We start from the raw sequence: 15,630 nt of genomic DNA, 5'->3' as shown, positions 1-15,630 counted from the left end.
ACCTTCTGGAAGAGTACAGGAGGCTGGGCAGAGGGTGCCAAATCCCCTCAGGATGGGCAGGGAGCGTGGCACTGACTGGGGCAGGCTGGGCCCTGAGGGGCCTGAGCCCTTTTCATGCCAAGTCTGTTTCCATACAGAGCTCAGGCTCAGGGACTGCTGGTGGTGCCTGGGACACAGCAGCCCAGATCCTGGATCTGGCTGCTCCACAGCAGACCAGGGAGGGAGCCCAAGAAATTGCAGCAGGGTGGGCAGAGGCTGGGGAGGGCAGAGGCTGGGGAGGGCAGAGGCTGGGGAGGGCAGAGGCTGGGGAGGGCAGAGGCTGGGGAGGGCAGAGGCTGGGGAGGGCAGAGGCTGGGGAGGGCAGAGGCTGGGGAGGGCAGAGGCTGGGGAGGGCAGAGGCTGGGGAGGGCAGAGGCTGGGGAGGGCAGGCAGTTGGACCTGCAGAGCACAGTCACTGGGCTGCCAAGTGCAGAAGGAGGGATGAAGGTCAAAGCTTTATCAAAAAAGAACATCCTTCAGGGTTTGTTTTCTCCAGTCAGCATCTGGGCAGGACCCTTCCTGCAGCTCCAGGAGTGGCTCAGCTCTCCTGGCAAGCTCTGCCCCCAGCAGCGTTCAGGAAGCAGCAAAGTCACAGACACTCCTGCCCCTTCCCTGACCTATGATGTGCAGTGCCTGGGGCAAGTCATGCCCAGGCAGTCTCCCACAAGGAGAGGCCCTAGGTGCCCATCACCAGAGCTCTCATGGCCTGAGGAAAGCCACTGTCCCCAGTGAAGGTCAGCTCTAACCAGCACCAGAGATCTAGAACAAGAGGAAGAACAGAGTCCAGCACTTAGGCAGATGGAGGCTTCTCCTCAGGGCAGCTCTCCTCTTCATCCAACACATTTTCACTCTTCTTCTCCAGGTCAAAGCTCTGGAAAGGAGCAGGACAAGGAGGTGCTGAGAAGCAAATCAGCAGCACCTCCATTCTGCTCTGCTTCTTTCCAAACCAGTCTAGGGCAGTGGGGGTTCCTCAGAGGGTCACCACCTGACCCCTTCCAGCCTAGACAGCAGCAGCACACAACCCCTGTGGTGTCACCAGCAGAAGGCAAAGCTTCACTTGTCTCTAGAGTTTACTTTTTGCCACTGGCTCTGCTGTCCCTAAAGGAAAAAGCCCAGCAGAGCTGCCCATGCTTTGGGAGGAGAGCAGGAAGTGGAGCCTGTCTTACCTCCAACTCTCTCATGACCTCATCCATGAAATCTCCTGAGTCCTGCTTGTAAGCCACAGCCAGTTTGATGGCATCATTGAAGAGCTGAGGAGGAGGAGAATGCTTGTCACACAGAGCAAGGGCCATTGGCTTTCTCTAACACACACACACACTCTGCCCACCCCCCAGGCAAAGAAACCATCTCTGCAACTAGCTACCAGGACCTCACAAGCCACCAGAGAGATGGGCTGGCCCACGTTCTGCCCCCTGTGCCTACACAGCAGGCTCCATCTTGCAGGATTCTCCTGGGTGCTGAGCCCAAGAGCTGTGCTTTACCTTCACTACATTGGTGCCATCTGCAGCAGACACAAAATAAAAGGGCAGGCTGAACTTCTGGGCAAAGTTGAAGCTCTTCTGGGTCACCTTCATGTCAGCTGAGGGCAAAGAAGGGAGAAGTGGTCAGTAGGACAGCACTGGAAGCAGAATGCCAGCACATAGAGGAGTGGTGGAACAGCTGGAGATCAATTTAGCTGTCAGGGCCTCCTCACTGTGGTACAAGAGCAGCCAAGAAAGCCAATCACAACCAGAGTCCAGGGGCACAATGACTTCCCTGCTCCTGCTGGCCACATTATTCCTAATACAGGCCAGGATGCCATTGGCCCTCTTGGCCACCTGGGCACACTGCTGGCTCATGTTTAGGCAGCTGTCAATCAGCACCCCCAGGTCCCTCTCTGTTTGGCAGCTCCCCAGCCACTCTGACCCCAGCCTGTAGCTCTGCATGGGGTTGTTGTGGCCAAAGTGCAGCCCCTGGCACTTGGACTTGTTGAATGCCATCCTGTTGGCCTCTGCCCATCTGCCCAGTTGGTCAAGGTCCCTCTGCAGAGCCCTTCTGCCCTCTAACTGACCAACATCTGCTCCCAGCTTGGTGTCATCTGCAAATTTGCTGATGACTGACTCAATCCCTCATCCAGATCATCAGTGAAGATATTGAACAGGATGGGGCCCAGCCAGGATGGGGATGCCACTGGTGCCTGGCTGCCAGCTGGATGTGGCACCATTAGGGTCATTCAGTCTTTGTCTCAGAACAGAATGTAAACACCTTGTAACTGAAGGAGAGAAATTGGGCAGAATTGGGTTGGCTGTGTTAGTGTTATTTTGACCTCTGGTAGGCCTCAATTCCACTCATGCCAGTAGAAAATGACCAATGAAGAGGTGGCACATGTGCCTTCTGATAGACTCTATAACTTTGCTCCATACTGTAACAAAGGCCTTCACCTGCTTACATCTTGTCCTGGAAGCTGTGCTCAGGGTGAACAGAACATCCATACTACAACACTTCTCCAGACTAACCAGCCCCAGGGCTCTCAGCCTCTCCTCACCAGGCAGTGCTGCAGTCCTTTCAGCATCCTTGTAGCCCTCCCTTGGACTCTCTCCAGCAGATCCCTGTCCCTCCTGAACTGGATGCAATACTTCAGGTGAGGTCTACAGGAAGCCTGCAGGCTGGGCCCGAGCCAGGAGCTGAGCACCTCCTGGCCTGGGTGGAACACACCAACCCAAAGCAGGGCAAAGGACTGTTTTGAAGCAGTGTCCACTGACACATGGAGCACCAAGAGCAGGATTCACCTACTCAGAGCTTCTGTCCTCCACGTGCCTGGGAACACCGAGTCCCTCTGCAGAGTCCAAGCAAGGAGGAGATTCAAGTTCTGGAGTTCAAGAGGCAAATCAAGAGCAGTGTCTGCCAGATGATGCCAAAGAAGGAGGATTTGAGAGAGGTCATGGAGCACCTTCAAAGTCTCTTCAGACTCTAGCCAAGGCTCTGAGATGCTTTTAGGCAAAGGTTGAGGGAGCTAGGGTTGTTAAGCCTGGAGAAAAGGAGGCTGAGGGGGGAGACCTCATTGCTCTCTACAAGTCATAGAATCAGTAAGGTTGGAAGAGACTTCAAAGATCATCAAGTCCAACCTGTCACCCAACACCTCCTGACAACTAAACCATGGCTCCCAGTGCCATGTCCAATCCCCTCTTGAACACCTCCCTGGGCAGCACATTCCAATGGCAAATCTCTCTTTCTGGGAAGAACTTTCTCCTCACCTCCAGCCTAAACCTCCCCTGGCACAGCTTGAGACTGTGTCCTCTTGTTCTGGTGCTGGCTGCCTGGGAGAAGAGACCAACCCGCTCCTGGCTACAACCTCCCTTCAGGTAGCTGTAGACAGCAATAAGGTCACCCCTGAGCCTCCTCCAGGCTAAGCAATCTCAGCTCCCTCAGCCTCTCCTCACAGGGCTGTGCTCCAGACCCCTCCCCAGCTTTGTTGCCCTTCTCTGGACACATTCAAGTGTCTCAATGTCCTTCTTAAACTGAGGGGCCCAGAACTGGACACAGGACTCCAGGTGTGGCCTAACCAGTGCTGAGCACAGGGGCCCTGAAAGGAGGTTGGAGTGAGGTGGGGGTTGGTCACTTCTCCCTAGGAGCAGGTGCTAGGAGGTTGGAGATTAGGAACAATTTCTCTGCTGCAGCAGTGGTCAGGGATTGGAACAGGCTGCCAGGGGAGGTGGTGGAGTCCCCATCCCTGGAGGTGTTCAAGAAACCTGTAGCCCTGGCACCTGGGGACACAGACTGATGGCTATGGGGGGGTTAGGTTGATGGTTAGACACAGTGATCTTGGAGATCTCTCCCACCTGGCACAAGGCTATGATTCAAAGCTGGCTTTGCACAGCCCAGAAGAAAGGCTTTCTGAAGGCGAGATCAGCCTTGCCCTGAACCACAGGAGCTTCTGTAGCCTCTCCTCCTCTGCAGGCTTTCAAAGCCAAGCTGGACGTGCTCCTGAGTGGCCTGCTTTGGCAGGGGAGTTGGAGTGGAAGATCTCTGGAGGTCCCTTCCAACCCCCCTAGCAGCATTCTGTCATGGTGTGATTCTTCAGCACAGAGCTTCCCAGGGGCAGCACAGCCAGGCCTGCGCCAGCCACGTGGCACGGCTGTGCCCCTTCTCCAGCCAGGCACCCTGGTTTTTGCCTGGCTCCTGCTCCAGTCAGCTGCTGGGCTCCTGCTGGATGGAATGGGCAGAACTGGAAAGAGATCACTTGGGGAAAAAAATATGGAAGTGGGTCAAATTAGCATTTGGGATTGGTAGTAAAATGAGGCTGACTGCATGCAAGGACGGCAGAGTCTTGCATGAGTAGAGCCAGCTGTTCATCTGGCCTAATCCTGAAGAACTCCTCTGGATCTAGGAGATAAGGGAGATTCTGTTCTCAGACAGGTCAGAAGACAGCCCCACCACCTCCCCAAGAAGCTGCAAGGAGAAGGCAGATGGACTCACCATCAATTTTGTTGGCCACCACAAGGCAGGGGATCTCCGGGCGGAATTCTCTCAGCTCCTTGTACCAGCTGCTCAGGTTCCTGTAGGTGACCTTCCTCTGCACATCAAACACCTTCCAAAACAGAACCAGCTGTGCTGTGAGGCCAGCAGCAGGGCAGCTCCTGGCCACCCCACTGCACCCAACACTGCTGTAGAAGCCAGCATGTTCACCAAAGGGAGCTGGCCCCTGTTAGGAAAGGACACAGAGGAAGGGGATGGCACCAAGCTGAGAGGTGTGGGTGAGGAGGCTGAAGGATGGGATGGTGCCATCCAGAGGCACCTGGGCAGGCTGCAGAGCTGGGCTGAGGAGAAGCTCAGGAGGTTCAGTAAGGCAAAGTGCAAGGTCCTGTACCTAGCTCAGGGCAATCCTAGATAGCAACACAGGCTGGGGGGGAGGAGACTGAGAGCAGCCCTGCAGGAAAGGACTTGGGGGTGCTGGTGGGTGAGAAGCTGGGCAGGAGCCAGCAGTGTGAGCTTGCAGCACAGAAGGCCAAGGGCAGCCTGGGCTGCATCCAAAGCAGTGTGGCCAGAGCTGGAGAGAGGGAATCCTGCCCCTCTGCTCTGCTCTGGGGAGACCTCACCTGCAGGGCTGCATCCAGCTCTGGAGCCCTCAATGCAGGAAGGACATGGACCTGATGGAGAGGGTCCAGAGGAGGGACATGAAAATGATCAGGGGTTGGAGCAGCTCTACTGTGAGGACAGGCTGAGGGAGCTGGGGGTGTTCAGCCTGGAGAAGGCTCTGGGGAGACCTAAGAGCAGCCTGCCAGTAGCTGAAGAGGCTGCAAGAAGGCTGCAGAGGGACGGTTTCTAAAGGCCTGCAGGGACAGGGGCAATGGTTTGAAATGAGAGCAGAGCAGATTTAGATTGGATGTGAGGAACAAGTTCTTTCCTATGAGGGTGCTGGAACACTGCAACAGGTTGCCCAGGGAGGGAATTGAGGCTCCATCCCTGGGGACCTTCAAGGTCAGGCTTGACAAGGTCTCTTCCAACCCAGACCATTCTATCAGTGTCCAGCAAGCCCTGAAACACCCAGCCAGCTCATTTTCCTGCATGATGCACAGACCCTCATTTCCCTTTACATTCTTCTGTGGTCTACCTGGACTTCAGCAAGGCCTTTGACACCGTCCCCCACAGCAGACTGCTGGCTAAGCTGTCCGTCCCTGGCTTGGACAGCAGCACTCTGTGCTGGGTTAGGAAGTGGCTGGAGAGCCGAGCCCAGAGAGTGGTGGTGAATGGTGCCACAGCCAGCTGGCAGACAGGCACTAGTGGTGTGCCCCAGGGATCAGTGCTGGGCCCCATCCTCTTTAATATCTTCACTGATGATCTGGATGAGGGGGTTGAGTCAGTCATCAGCAAATTTGCAGATGACACCAAGCTGGGAGCAGATGTTGGTCAGTTAGAGGGCAGAAGGGCTCTGCAGAGGGACCTCGACCGACTGGACAGATGGGCAGAGGCCAACAGGATGGCATTCAACAAATCCAAGTGCCAGGTGCTGCACTTTGGCCACAGCAACCCCATGCAGAGCTACAGGCTGGGGTCAGAGTGGCTGGAGAGCTGCCAAACAGAGAGGGACCTGGGGATGCTGATTGACAGCTGCCTAAACATGAGCCAGCAGTGTGCCCAGGTGGCCAAGAGGGCCAATGGCATCCTGGCCTTCATCAGGAACAGTGTGGCCAGCAGGAGCAGGGAAGTCATTGTGCCCCTGGACTCTGCACTAGTTAGGCCACACCTTGAGTCCTGTGTCCAGTTCTGGGCCCCTCAGTTTAAGAAGGACATTGAGACACTTGAAGGTGTCCAGAGAAGGGCAACGAAGTTGGTGAGGGGTTTGGAGCACAGCCCTGTGAGGAGAGGCTGAGGGAGCTGGGGTTGCTTAGCCTGGAGAAGAGGAGACTCAGGGGTGACCTTATTGCTCTCTACAGCTACCTGAAGGGAGGTTGTAGCCAGGTGGGGGTTGGTCTCTTCTCCCAGGCAACCAGCACCAGAACAAGAGGACACAGTCTCAGGCTGCACCAGGGGAGGTTTAGGCTGGAGGTTAGGAGGAAGTTCTACACAGAGAGAGTGATTGCCCTTTGGAATGTGCTGCCCAGGGAGGTGGTGGAGTCACCATCACTGGAGGTGTTCAGGAGGAGACTTGGTAGGGTGCTTGGTTGCATGGGTTAGTTGATTAGGTGATGCTGGATGATAGGGTGGACAGAATGATCTTGAAGGTCTCTTCCAACCTGGTCTGGTCTGGTCTATTCTATTCTATTCTGTTTCTGCCAGGTGGGAGCAGAAAGAACAACACAGGAGAGGTTTTTAAGCACTGGAAGAGACAAGTAATAGAAAGCAGCACAATCACCACCAGCAACGATCAGGCCAAGGGTCAGCTGGGGACTGCTCTTAGCCCAAGTGCTCACTGAGACAGCCCTCCTCCCGTTACTCTTACCATGATACAAGCATGAGCCTTGTGGTAGTAGGATGGGTGCATGCTCTGGAACCTCTCCTGTCCTGCTGTGTCCCAGAAATCTGCAAAGACACACACACACAGACACACAAAAAAGGGAAGCTCTGCTTTGATGACAGCTGAAAGCCAGGGTGCTTTCAGGGCCCTCAGGTTTCACCTCACTAACCTGAAACATTACAGGGCTAACAGCTTATGCAAAGCTGGGACCTTTTCTTAGCTGGGCTTAGCTGTGAGCTGTGCTGACACTGCCCAGGAAGACTGTGCTAAAATGAATGAGACCCCCCCCCCCCCCCCCCCCCCCAAGAATTATAATAGGAGATCTACTGAGATAGGAGATCTTGGACTTTTTAGTGGTGACAGGCAGCTAAAGACCACGGCAGGCTGGTTTAGAATTAGCTTGTTGTGCATTTCTCCTCACTTACTTCACCACATTGGAGGAGTAAAGGAGTCTGGAGGCAGTTCCACACCTCAGCTACACTGAAACTGAGTCTGCAGAAGGATCTGGCAGGCTGGATCCAGGGGCTGAGGCCAGCTGTATGAGGTTTAACAAGGCCAAGCGTTGGGTCCTGCACTTGGGTCACAACAACCCCATGAAGGCTCCAAGCTTGGGGCAGAGTGGGTGGAAACTGCCCAGTGGAGAAGGACCTGAGGGTGTTTGGTGACAGCAGCTGGAGATGAGCCAACATGTGCCCAGGTGGCCAAGAAGGTCACCAGCAATCTGGCCTGGATCAACAATGCTGTGGGCAGCAGGAGCAGGGCAGGGATTGTCCCCCTGCACTGGGCACTGCTGAGGCCACACCTGGAGTCCTGGGCTCAGTTTTGGATCCCTTGCTCCAAGATGGACATGGAGGGGCAGGAGCAGGTCCAGAGAAAGGCAATGAAGCTGGGGAAGGGTCTGGAGAACAGGGCTGGTAAGAAGCAGCTGAGGGAGATGGAATTGTTGAGCCTGGAGAAAAGGAGGCTGAGGGGAGACCTTCTGGCTCTCTCCAGCTCCCTGAAAGGAGGTTGGAGCCAGGGGTCTTGGTCTCTTCTCTTAGTAACAAGTGATGAGAGGAAACAACATCTACTTGCATCAGGGAAGGTTTAGGTTGGATAGAAGAAACTTCTTCACTGAATGGGCTCTCAGTGGCTGGAACAGGCTCCCTGGGGAGGTGGTTGGATCCCCATCCCTGCAGGTGTTTGAAGAGGCAGTGATGTGGTGCTGAGGGACATGGTTCAGCACCTGCCCTGGAGGGTTAGAGAATGGCTGGACTCGATGATCCTAAAGGTTTTTCCCAGCCAAATCAGTTCTGTGTTTGCTGTCATCCAGAGGGGCCTGGACAGGCTGGAGAAACAGGCTGGCAGGTACCTCATGGAGCTCATCAAGGAGAAGGACAAAGCCCTCTAGCTGGGCAGGAACAAGCACATAGCACCAGTTTATGCTGGGGAATCATCCAGCTGGAAAGCAGCTTTGCAGAAAAGGCCTTGGGGATCCTGGCTGACCCCAAGCTGACTGGGAGCCAGTAGCCTGCTCTTGCCACAGTGAAGGCTGATGGTATCCTGGCCTGCATGAGGTAAAGTATTCCTAGCCTCTGCTCAGTGCTGGTGAGGCCATACCTGGAGTTCTCTGTCCAGTTCTGGGCTCCTCAGCACAGGAGAGCCATGGACATCCTGGAGAAAGGCCAATGAAGAGCCACAAAGATGATGAAGGGACACAAGCACCTCTCCTGTGAGGAATGGCTGAGAAAGCTGGGACAGTTAAGCCTGGCACAGAGAGGCTCGGAGGATCTCATCAGTGACCATAACCATCTCAAGGGAGAGCGTAAAGGAGATGAAGCCAGGCTCTTTCCAGCGGCACCCAGTGACAGGGCAGAGACAGTGAGCACAAACAGCAGCTTCCCTCTGAACACCAGGAAGCGCTCTGACCGCTCTGAGGGTGCCCCAGCCCAAGGAGGCTGTGAAGGCTCCATGGTTGGAGGCATTCAGAACCCATCTGGACACGGGCCTGGGCAGCTGGCTTTAGGTAGCCTTGCCTCAACAGGGGGTCGGACAGGACGGTCTCTGGAGGTCCCTGCCAGCCTCACCCAGTCTGCGACTCTGTGATCCCTTCCCTCTCCCGTTTCCCTGGGCGAGCCGCCGCTGGCACCCCCCTGCCCACCGCAAGGAGCTCCCCTGCCATCGTTTTAAGCCCGTGTGGTGCTGCGCACGCCGACAGCCCCGGCGCCGTTTGCCTCCCTGCGGGGAGCCTGCGTCGCTCCCGCCCGCAGTGCACGGCCCCCGCGCCGGCCGTCCCCACTCACCCACGAGGACCGTGCGCCCCTCCACCTCGGCGCGGTGCTTGTAGAGCGTCAGGGCGAAGGTGGAGAGCTGCTGCGGCCGGCTGCGCCCGAGTTAAGGAGCGCACCGAGGAGCACGCCCCCGGCCCCTCCCCCTCCCCACCAGCTGCACCGGCTCCCCAAGCCGGGCCCCCGTTCGCACCGGCCGCGCTCCCGCCGCTCTCCGCCGCGCCGGGCTTGGCCGCCGCCTGCTCCGGGAGCGGGCCCGGGGAGGCGGATGGGGCCTAAGGCGGCTCAGCACAAGGATACAAGCCGTCGAGCAGGAACCTCTCCAGCAGCCTGCGGAGAGAGCACCACAGCGCCGTGAGGCCGCGGGACCGGGCGGGACCGGGCAGCCCCGAGCCGCCCCGCGCCGCCCCTTCCCTCCCCGCGGGACTCCGGCCGGGCGGCGGCCTGCCCGCTGCGCCACGCACTTGGACTTGCCCACGGCGCTGTCGCCCAGGCAGATGATCTTCACGGCGTCCTCGGCGCCGGCCGCGGTCTCCTCCCGAGCTTGCTCCCCGGCCGCCGCATCCGCCATGACCTCGCGTCCCGCTGCTGCTACGCGACCCGGAGGGCCCCGCCCCGCCCCGGGCCCCGCCCCCGGCCCCACCCCAGGGGCCGCCTCCGGTGCGCCCTTTCTGATGACGTCACGCGCGCGACTGCCCCGTGCGTCACCTGCGCGACGCTGGCGGGCCGGGCGCCTGTCATGGCGGCTGCCACGGCGGCGGCGGCGGCGCGCTGCGGGCGGCCGCTGCAGCTGACCCTGGCGCTGCTGAAGCCGGATGCCGTGGCCCACCCCCTGGTGCTAGAGGTGAGGGTTGGGCGGACCGAGTCGCCCCGCCTCCGCCCCCGCCCGGATCGGCTCGCTCCGGTGTGTCGGTCCGGCTCGGGGCGTCCCGGCGGTGCGAGTCTCCCGCCCAGCCCCTGCGTCTCTGCCCGCAGGCCGTGCACGAAACCATCCTCAGCAACCAGTTCCTTATCGTGCGTGCCAAGCAGCTGCGCTGCGGACGGGAAGAGAGCCGCCGGTTCTACCGGGAGCACGCGGGTAGGCGGGACGCGCTGGCGGGACGGAGCGGGGTGGGGAAGTCGTTGGCGGAGTCCGGCTGTATGGCAGGGACCGGCTGTATGACAGGGACCGTCTTTCTCCCGCAGGACGCTTTTTCTACCAGCGGCTGGTGGAGTTCATGGCCAGGTACCTGCCGTGCCCGCCGCCGGGCTGCGCGGGGCGCGGGAGGAAGCTCGCCTCCCGGTGCCGGTGGACAATGCTGCTGCCGCGTCTGGAGGGGGGTCCGCCTGGGCGCGGGATCTGCCACATCAGGAGCTGGTGCTTGCGGTGTATGGAGCTGGAAGGCTCTGCGCACAGGGGTGGAGAAGTGTTAGGAGCTGGCACTGCTGTGGCAGCAGTAGTCGGTGGTGGGGTGGCATCCCTAGAGGTGGTGGGTGCCAGCTCCTAGGAGAAGGTCACTCAGGCTGAGGAAGGACATGGACCTGAAGGAGTGGGTCCAGAGGAGGGACATGATGATGATCAGGAGGAGGCTGCAATACCTCTGCTACAAGGACAGGCTGAGGGAGCTGGGGGCGTTCAGCCTGGAGAAGAGAAAGCTTCAGGCAGACCTAAGAGCAGCCTCCAGTACCTGAAAGGGGCTCCAAGCAGGCTGCAGAGGAACTGTTTGCAAAGACCTGCAGGGACAGTGGTTTGACATGAGAGAAGAGGAGGTTTAGATTGGGTGTTAGGAACAAGTTCTGCACCATCAAAGTGCTGGAACACTGCAACAGGTTGCCCAGGGAGGTGGTTGAGGCCCCATCCCTGGAGATCTTCAAGGTCAGGCTGGACAAGGCTCTGAGCAACCTGCTGCAGTGGAGGATGTCCCTGCTGACTGCAGAGGGGGTTGGACTGGATGAGTTTTGGAGGTCCCTTCCAACCCAGACCATCTTAGGCTTTGGTCCTGAGCCATGGTTTCAGTGCCCAGGGTGATGGAAGGTCCCTGTCTCCAGTGGCAGCTGCAGGTCACCTCTCCTTTGCACTTGCTATGCTTCTACAAATGAAGGAGTTGTGCCCTCCCTCTTGTAACCTTATCTACCTCTGCTCTTCCCTGATCCTTTCCTCAGTGGCCCCATGTGGGCATATATCTTAGCCCATGAGAATGCTGTCCCCCTCTGGAGATCCCTGATGGGTCCCACCAAAGTATTCCGAGCCCGAAACAGCGTCCCGGACTCCATCCGAGGAGCTTATGGCCTCACTGACACCAGGAATACCACTCATGGCTCAGGTAGACCTCTCCTTCTTGGCTGAGTCTTGGGCAAAGACTGGAGCTCAAGGAGGCACAAGTGGTGGCACTGTGTCTGCCTTTGCTTGCTTGCCAGCCGAGGAGCCGCTCGCCTCTGCAGACCCCACCTCCACCTCTCCTGGTGTGACTGAGCCTGGTGCTTCTCTTTGGGCAGCCAGCGGGTGTTTGCCGTGCTGGGCTGGCATCTCAGCTGCTTTTCCTCTCTTCCCTCAGATTCTCCAGCATCAGCCAGCAGAGAAATTGCCTTTTTCTTCCCCGAGTTCAACGAGCAGCTCTGGTACCAGCAGGAGGAGCCACGTCTGCGCTGCGGGCCTGTCTACTACGACACGGAGGAGCGTGTCCACCTTGTCCAGGGCTGAGGACACCCTGGGGGTATGGCCTGCTGAGCTGGGAGGAGCTGCTGGGCGTGGCTTGGCTCAGCCCTGTGAGGAGAGGTGGACCTGTGGTGTGTTCTCTGCGAAGGGAAAGGCCTGGAGCAAGCGGGGGTGTGCTGCCTGGGTTGCGTCGCTCCTGCAGTGCTTGGGTGCTGGGGCCCTTGAGGAGCAACTCGAGCCAGCAGCGCTCCAGCTCTTGTTCAGGGCCAGCCTTGCACCATGTGTCTGTTGGGGAGGAGTGGTGAGCTCTTCAAGGAGCTAGGTGGAAAGGGGATCACAGAATGGGCTGGGCTGGAAGGGACCTCCAAAGCTCATCCAATCCCACCCCCTGCAGTCAGCAGGGACATCCCCAACTAGATCAGGCTGCCCAGGGCCTCCTCCAGCCTCACCTTGAAGATCTCCAGGGAAGGAGCCTCAACCACCTCCCTGGGAAACCTGTGCCAGTGTTCCACCACCCTCATAGGGAAGAACTTGTTCCTGACATCCAGTCTAAATCTGCCCTTCTCTAGTTTGAAGCCATTGCCCTTGGTCCTGTCCCTGCAGGCCTTTGCAAACAGTCTCTCTCCATCCTTCCTGTAACCCCCTACAGGCACTGGAAGGCTTCCTGTATGGAGGGCTCCAGACCTGCACACAGCACTCCAGGTGAGGTCTCAGCAGAGCAGAGCCAAGTGGCAGGATCACCTCTCTGGCTCTGCTGCCAATGCTGCTTTGGATGCAGCCCAGGCTGTGATTTGCCTTCTGTGCTGCAAGCTCACACTGCCTGCTCCTGGCCAGCTTCTCATCCACCAGCACCCCCAAGGCCTTCTCCTCAGGGCTGCTTTCTCTCACCTCCTCCACCAAGCTGTATTGCTAGTGAGGATTGTTCCAGGCCAGGTGCAGGGATGTGGGTGGCAGTTAGGGTAGGATTGATTTTGCTGGTAGTAGGCCTCAGATTCTTAGTGTTTGCTCTGTTCCTACAGTCTCTTAAGGAGAAAAGAGGGGAACAACTGGCAGTGGTAAGCATTAAGCATGCTGACTCTTCCTGTCCTTGCTTCATGGACAGGTCACCTTCACAGACAAGCCACCTGAGTGTCATGACTTCAGATGCCTGCAGAGTGGCTTGGCAACTCCATGAGCCAGACTCCAGGCAGGGGGTTGGAAGAAAGAGGGAGAAAAGCTTTGAAGCAGAGCCTGTTAGTGACAGGAGGGGAGGCAGCAGCTTTAAACTGAAAGAGGGGAGCTTTAGATTGGGCACAAGGGAGAAATGTTTGACACTGAGGATGGTGAGACACTGGCCCAGGTTGCCCAAGGGAGGTGGGGGATGCCCCATCCCTAGAACCATTCCAGCAGCATGAGACTGTGGCAGCAGCTGGGCACCTGTGGTCACCACAGCCTCGTGCCAGCTGACATCATCTTGCTTCAGCACACAGTAACCTGGCTTCTTAGCTCTTTGCTCTGGAGGGAAACCTCATGTGTTTTGTTATTTTCACTCCCAGGCTGGAAGGATGGATGGACTGGTGAGATGCTTCTTCCCTTCTGGAAGACAGCCTGGATGTGTCCAGTCCTCAGCTTGCTGCAGCTCCTGGTGGTTGGCACCGTGCATAGGCTCCTTGAGGACGTGGTTGGAGCCTTCCCACTCCCAAGACTGCACTTCCAGTAGTGAGATGGATTGAATCCCTTTGGCACAGAGTCTGCCCTGAACTCTCACCTCTGCTTTTGATCCATGGCTGCTTTCTCAGGCACCCCTGTCCTTCCTGGGTCCTTGTCTTCACAGTGTGAAAAGAGCAGCCCCAAGCCATGGATTCTCTGGCAGCTCACAGCTTTGTCCTGTTCAGCACTTGAAAAGTGAGATGGTGGTTCATGCAGTTGCATCTAGAGAGACAAAAACCTTCCCTTTCTTTTATTGGGTGTCTTTATTTTCTCCAGTCCTGAAGAGGGCTGGAGGCAGCCTGCTGGAGAAAGGGTAGACAGAGGTAGAAAGGGAAATGCTGCATAGCAGTAGAGCCCCTGAGGTAGGCATGGTCTGATGTATGGCCATGCTGGGAGGAAAGAGATGATTGGCACCCCTGTGCCTTTGTGACCTGCTGCAGCAGCACCCCAGAGTGCATGACCAGCCTGGAGGTACAGGCCCCACCATACAGAACCACAGAATGTTAGGGGTTAGGAAGATGAGGAAAAGGCTGAGGTCCTGAACACCTTCTTTGCCTCAATGTTTAACAGCAAGGTAGGAGTCCAGGATGAGTGGCCTCCTGAGCTGGGTAATAGGGTCGGGGAGCAGTGTAATGCCCCAGAAATCCATGAGGAATTAGTCCGGGACCTGCTGAGCCACTTGGACACCCACAAGTCCATGGGACCGGATGGGATCCATCCTAGGGTGCTGAGAGAGCTGGCAGATGAGCTGGCCAAGCCACTCTCCATCATTTTCCTCCAGTCCTGGCTCACTGGAGAGGTCCCAGATGACTGGAAACTGGACAGTGTGGTCCCCATCCACAAGAAGGGACGGATGGAGGAACCTGGAAACTACAGACCAGTCAGCCTGACCTCAGTGCCAGGGAAAGTGATGGAGCAGGTTATCCTGGCAGCAATAACTGCGCACCTGAAGGATGGCCAAGGGCTCAGGTCCAGCCAACATGGATTTAGGAAGGGCAGGTCCTGCCTCTCCAACCTGATCTCCTTCTATGATCAGGTGACCCGTCTGGTGGATGTGGGGAGGCCTGTGGATGTAGTCTATCTGGACTTCAGCAAGGCCTTTGACACCGTCCCCCACAGTAAACTGCTGTCTAAGCTGTCAGCTCGTGGTTTGGACCACAACACTCTGTGCTGGGTTAGGAACTGGCAGGAGGGCTGAGCCCAGAGAGTGGTGGTGAATGGTGCCACATCCGGCTGGCGGCCAGTCACCAGTGGCGTCCCCCAGGGATCAGTGCTGGGCCCCATCCTCTTTAACATCTTCATTGATGATATGGATGAGGGGGTTGAGTCAGTCATCAGCAAGTTTGCAGATGACACCAAGTTAGGAACAGATGTTAGTCAGTTAGAGGGTAGAAAGGCTCTGCAGAGGGACCTTGACTGACTGGACAGATGGGCAGAGTCCAATGGGATGGCATTTAATAAGTCCAAGTGCCGGGTGCTGCACTTTGGCCACAGCAACCCCATGCAGAGCTACAGGCTGGGGTCAGAGTGGCTGGAGAGCTCCCAAACAGAGAGGGACCTGGGGGTGCTGATTGACAGCCGCCTAAACATGAGCCAGCAGTGTGCCCAGGTGGCCAAGGAGGCCAGTGGCATCCTGGCCTGTATTAGGAATAGTGTGGCCAGCAGGAGCAGGGAAGTCATTGTGCCCCTGGACTCTGCATTGGTTAGGCCACACCTTGAGTCCTGTGTCCAGTTCTGGGCCCCTCAGTTTAAGAAGGACATTGAGACACTTGAACGTGTCCAGAGAAGGGCAACAAGGCTGGGGAGAGGCCTTGAGCACAGCCCTGTGAGGAGAGGCTGAGGGAGCTGGGGTTGTTTAGCCTGGAGAAGAGAAGGATCAGAGGTGACCTCATTGCTTTCTACAACTACCTGAAAGGTGGTTGTAGACAGGAGGGGGTTGGTGTCTTCTCCCAGGCAACCAGCACCAGAACAAGGGGACACAGTCTCAAGCTGTGCCAGGGGAGGTTTAGACTTGAGGTGAGGAAAAAGTTCTTCCCTGAGCGAGTCATTCGTCATTGGAATGTGCT

General features: G+C 57.4%; 2 protein-coding genes across 3 annotated transcripts; one reads left to right on the top strand and one right to left on the bottom strand.

Moving 5' to 3' along the window:
* Positions 1 to 639: 639 nt before the first annotated feature.
* LOC104302600 (rab-like protein 2A) lies at positions 640 to 9,831 on the bottom strand. Of its 2 annotated transcripts, XM_054173877.1 has the most exons (8): positions 9,705 to 9,831; positions 9,541 to 9,570; positions 9,256 to 9,335; positions 6,959 to 7,038; positions 4,495 to 4,606; positions 1,521 to 1,618; positions 1,206 to 1,289; positions 640 to 910 (listed from the first exon to the last, which is right to left on the bottom strand). In XM_054173877.1, the coding sequence occupies exons 1-8, from the start codon at positions 9,809 to 9,811 to the stop codon at positions 830 to 832; spliced, it is 672 nt and encodes a 223-aa protein (XP_054029852.1). In that variant the 5' UTR covers positions 9,812 to 9,831; the 3' UTR covers positions 640 to 829. The 2 variants fall into 2 exon arrangements, with proteins under 2 accessions (XP_054029852.1, XP_054029853.1); XM_054173878.1 differs by lacking the exons at positions 9,256 to 9,335; positions 9,541 to 9,570; positions 9,705 to 9,831 and adding an exon at positions 8,573 to 9,047.
* A 148-nt stretch (positions 9,832 to 9,979) lies between these two features.
* NME6 (NME/NM23 nucleoside diphosphate kinase 6) lies at positions 9,980 to 13,447 on the top strand. Its single transcript, XM_054173783.1, has 6 exons — positions 9,980 to 10,084; positions 10,216 to 10,318; positions 10,426 to 10,465; positions 11,383 to 11,543; positions 11,775 to 11,933; positions 13,411 to 13,447. Exons 1-5 carry the CDS (start codon positions 9,980 to 9,982, stop codon positions 11,918 to 11,920), a joined length of 555 nt encoding a protein of 184 aa, XP_054029758.1. The 3' UTR covers positions 11,921 to 11,933; positions 13,411 to 13,447.
* The last annotated feature ends 2,183 nt before the right edge of the window (positions 13,448 to 15,630 follow it).

The sequence above is a fragment of the Dryobates pubescens genome, chromosome 27 (genome assembly GCF_014839835.1).
Source record: "Dryobates pubescens isolate bDryPub1 chromosome 27, bDryPub1.pri, whole genome shotgun sequence".
Lineage (NCBI taxonomy): Eukaryota > Metazoa > Chordata > Aves > Piciformes > Picidae > Dryobates > Dryobates pubescens.
Note: the sequence above shows the minus strand (reverse complement) of the source record. Positions and strands in the feature narration are given on the sequence as shown.

What these genes read in the sequence shown, in the direction of transcription:
- LOC104302600 (XM_054173877.1), bottom strand. Translation starts at nt 9,811, where the DNA reads ATGGCGGATGCGGCGGCCGGGGAGCAAGCTCGGGAGGAGACCGCGGCC. An exon ending in AGGTTCCTGCTCGACGGCTT is followed by an intron (nt 9,336 to 9,540) that starts GTATCCTTGTGC and finishes ACTCGGGCGCAG; the next exon opens with CCGGCCGCAGCAGCTCTCCA. An exon ending in GGTGGCCAACAAAATTGATG is followed by an intron (nt 1,619 to 4,494) that starts GTGAGTCCATCT and finishes CTTTGCCCTCAG; the next exon opens with CTGACATGAAGGTGACCCAG.
- NME6 (XM_054173783.1), top strand. Translation starts at nt 9,980, where the DNA reads ATGGCGGCTGCCACGGCGGCGGCGGCGGCGCGCTGCGGGCGGCCGCTG. An exon ending in CTGGTGGAGTTCATGGCCAG is followed by an intron (nt 10,466 to 11,382) that starts GTACCTGCCGTG and finishes TCCTTTCCTCAG; the next exon opens with TGGCCCCATGTGGGCATATA. An exon ending in GAATACCACTCATGGCTCAG is followed by an intron (nt 11,544 to 11,774) that starts GTAGACCTCTCC and finishes CTCTTCCCTCAG; the next exon opens with ATTCTCCAGCATCAGCCAGC.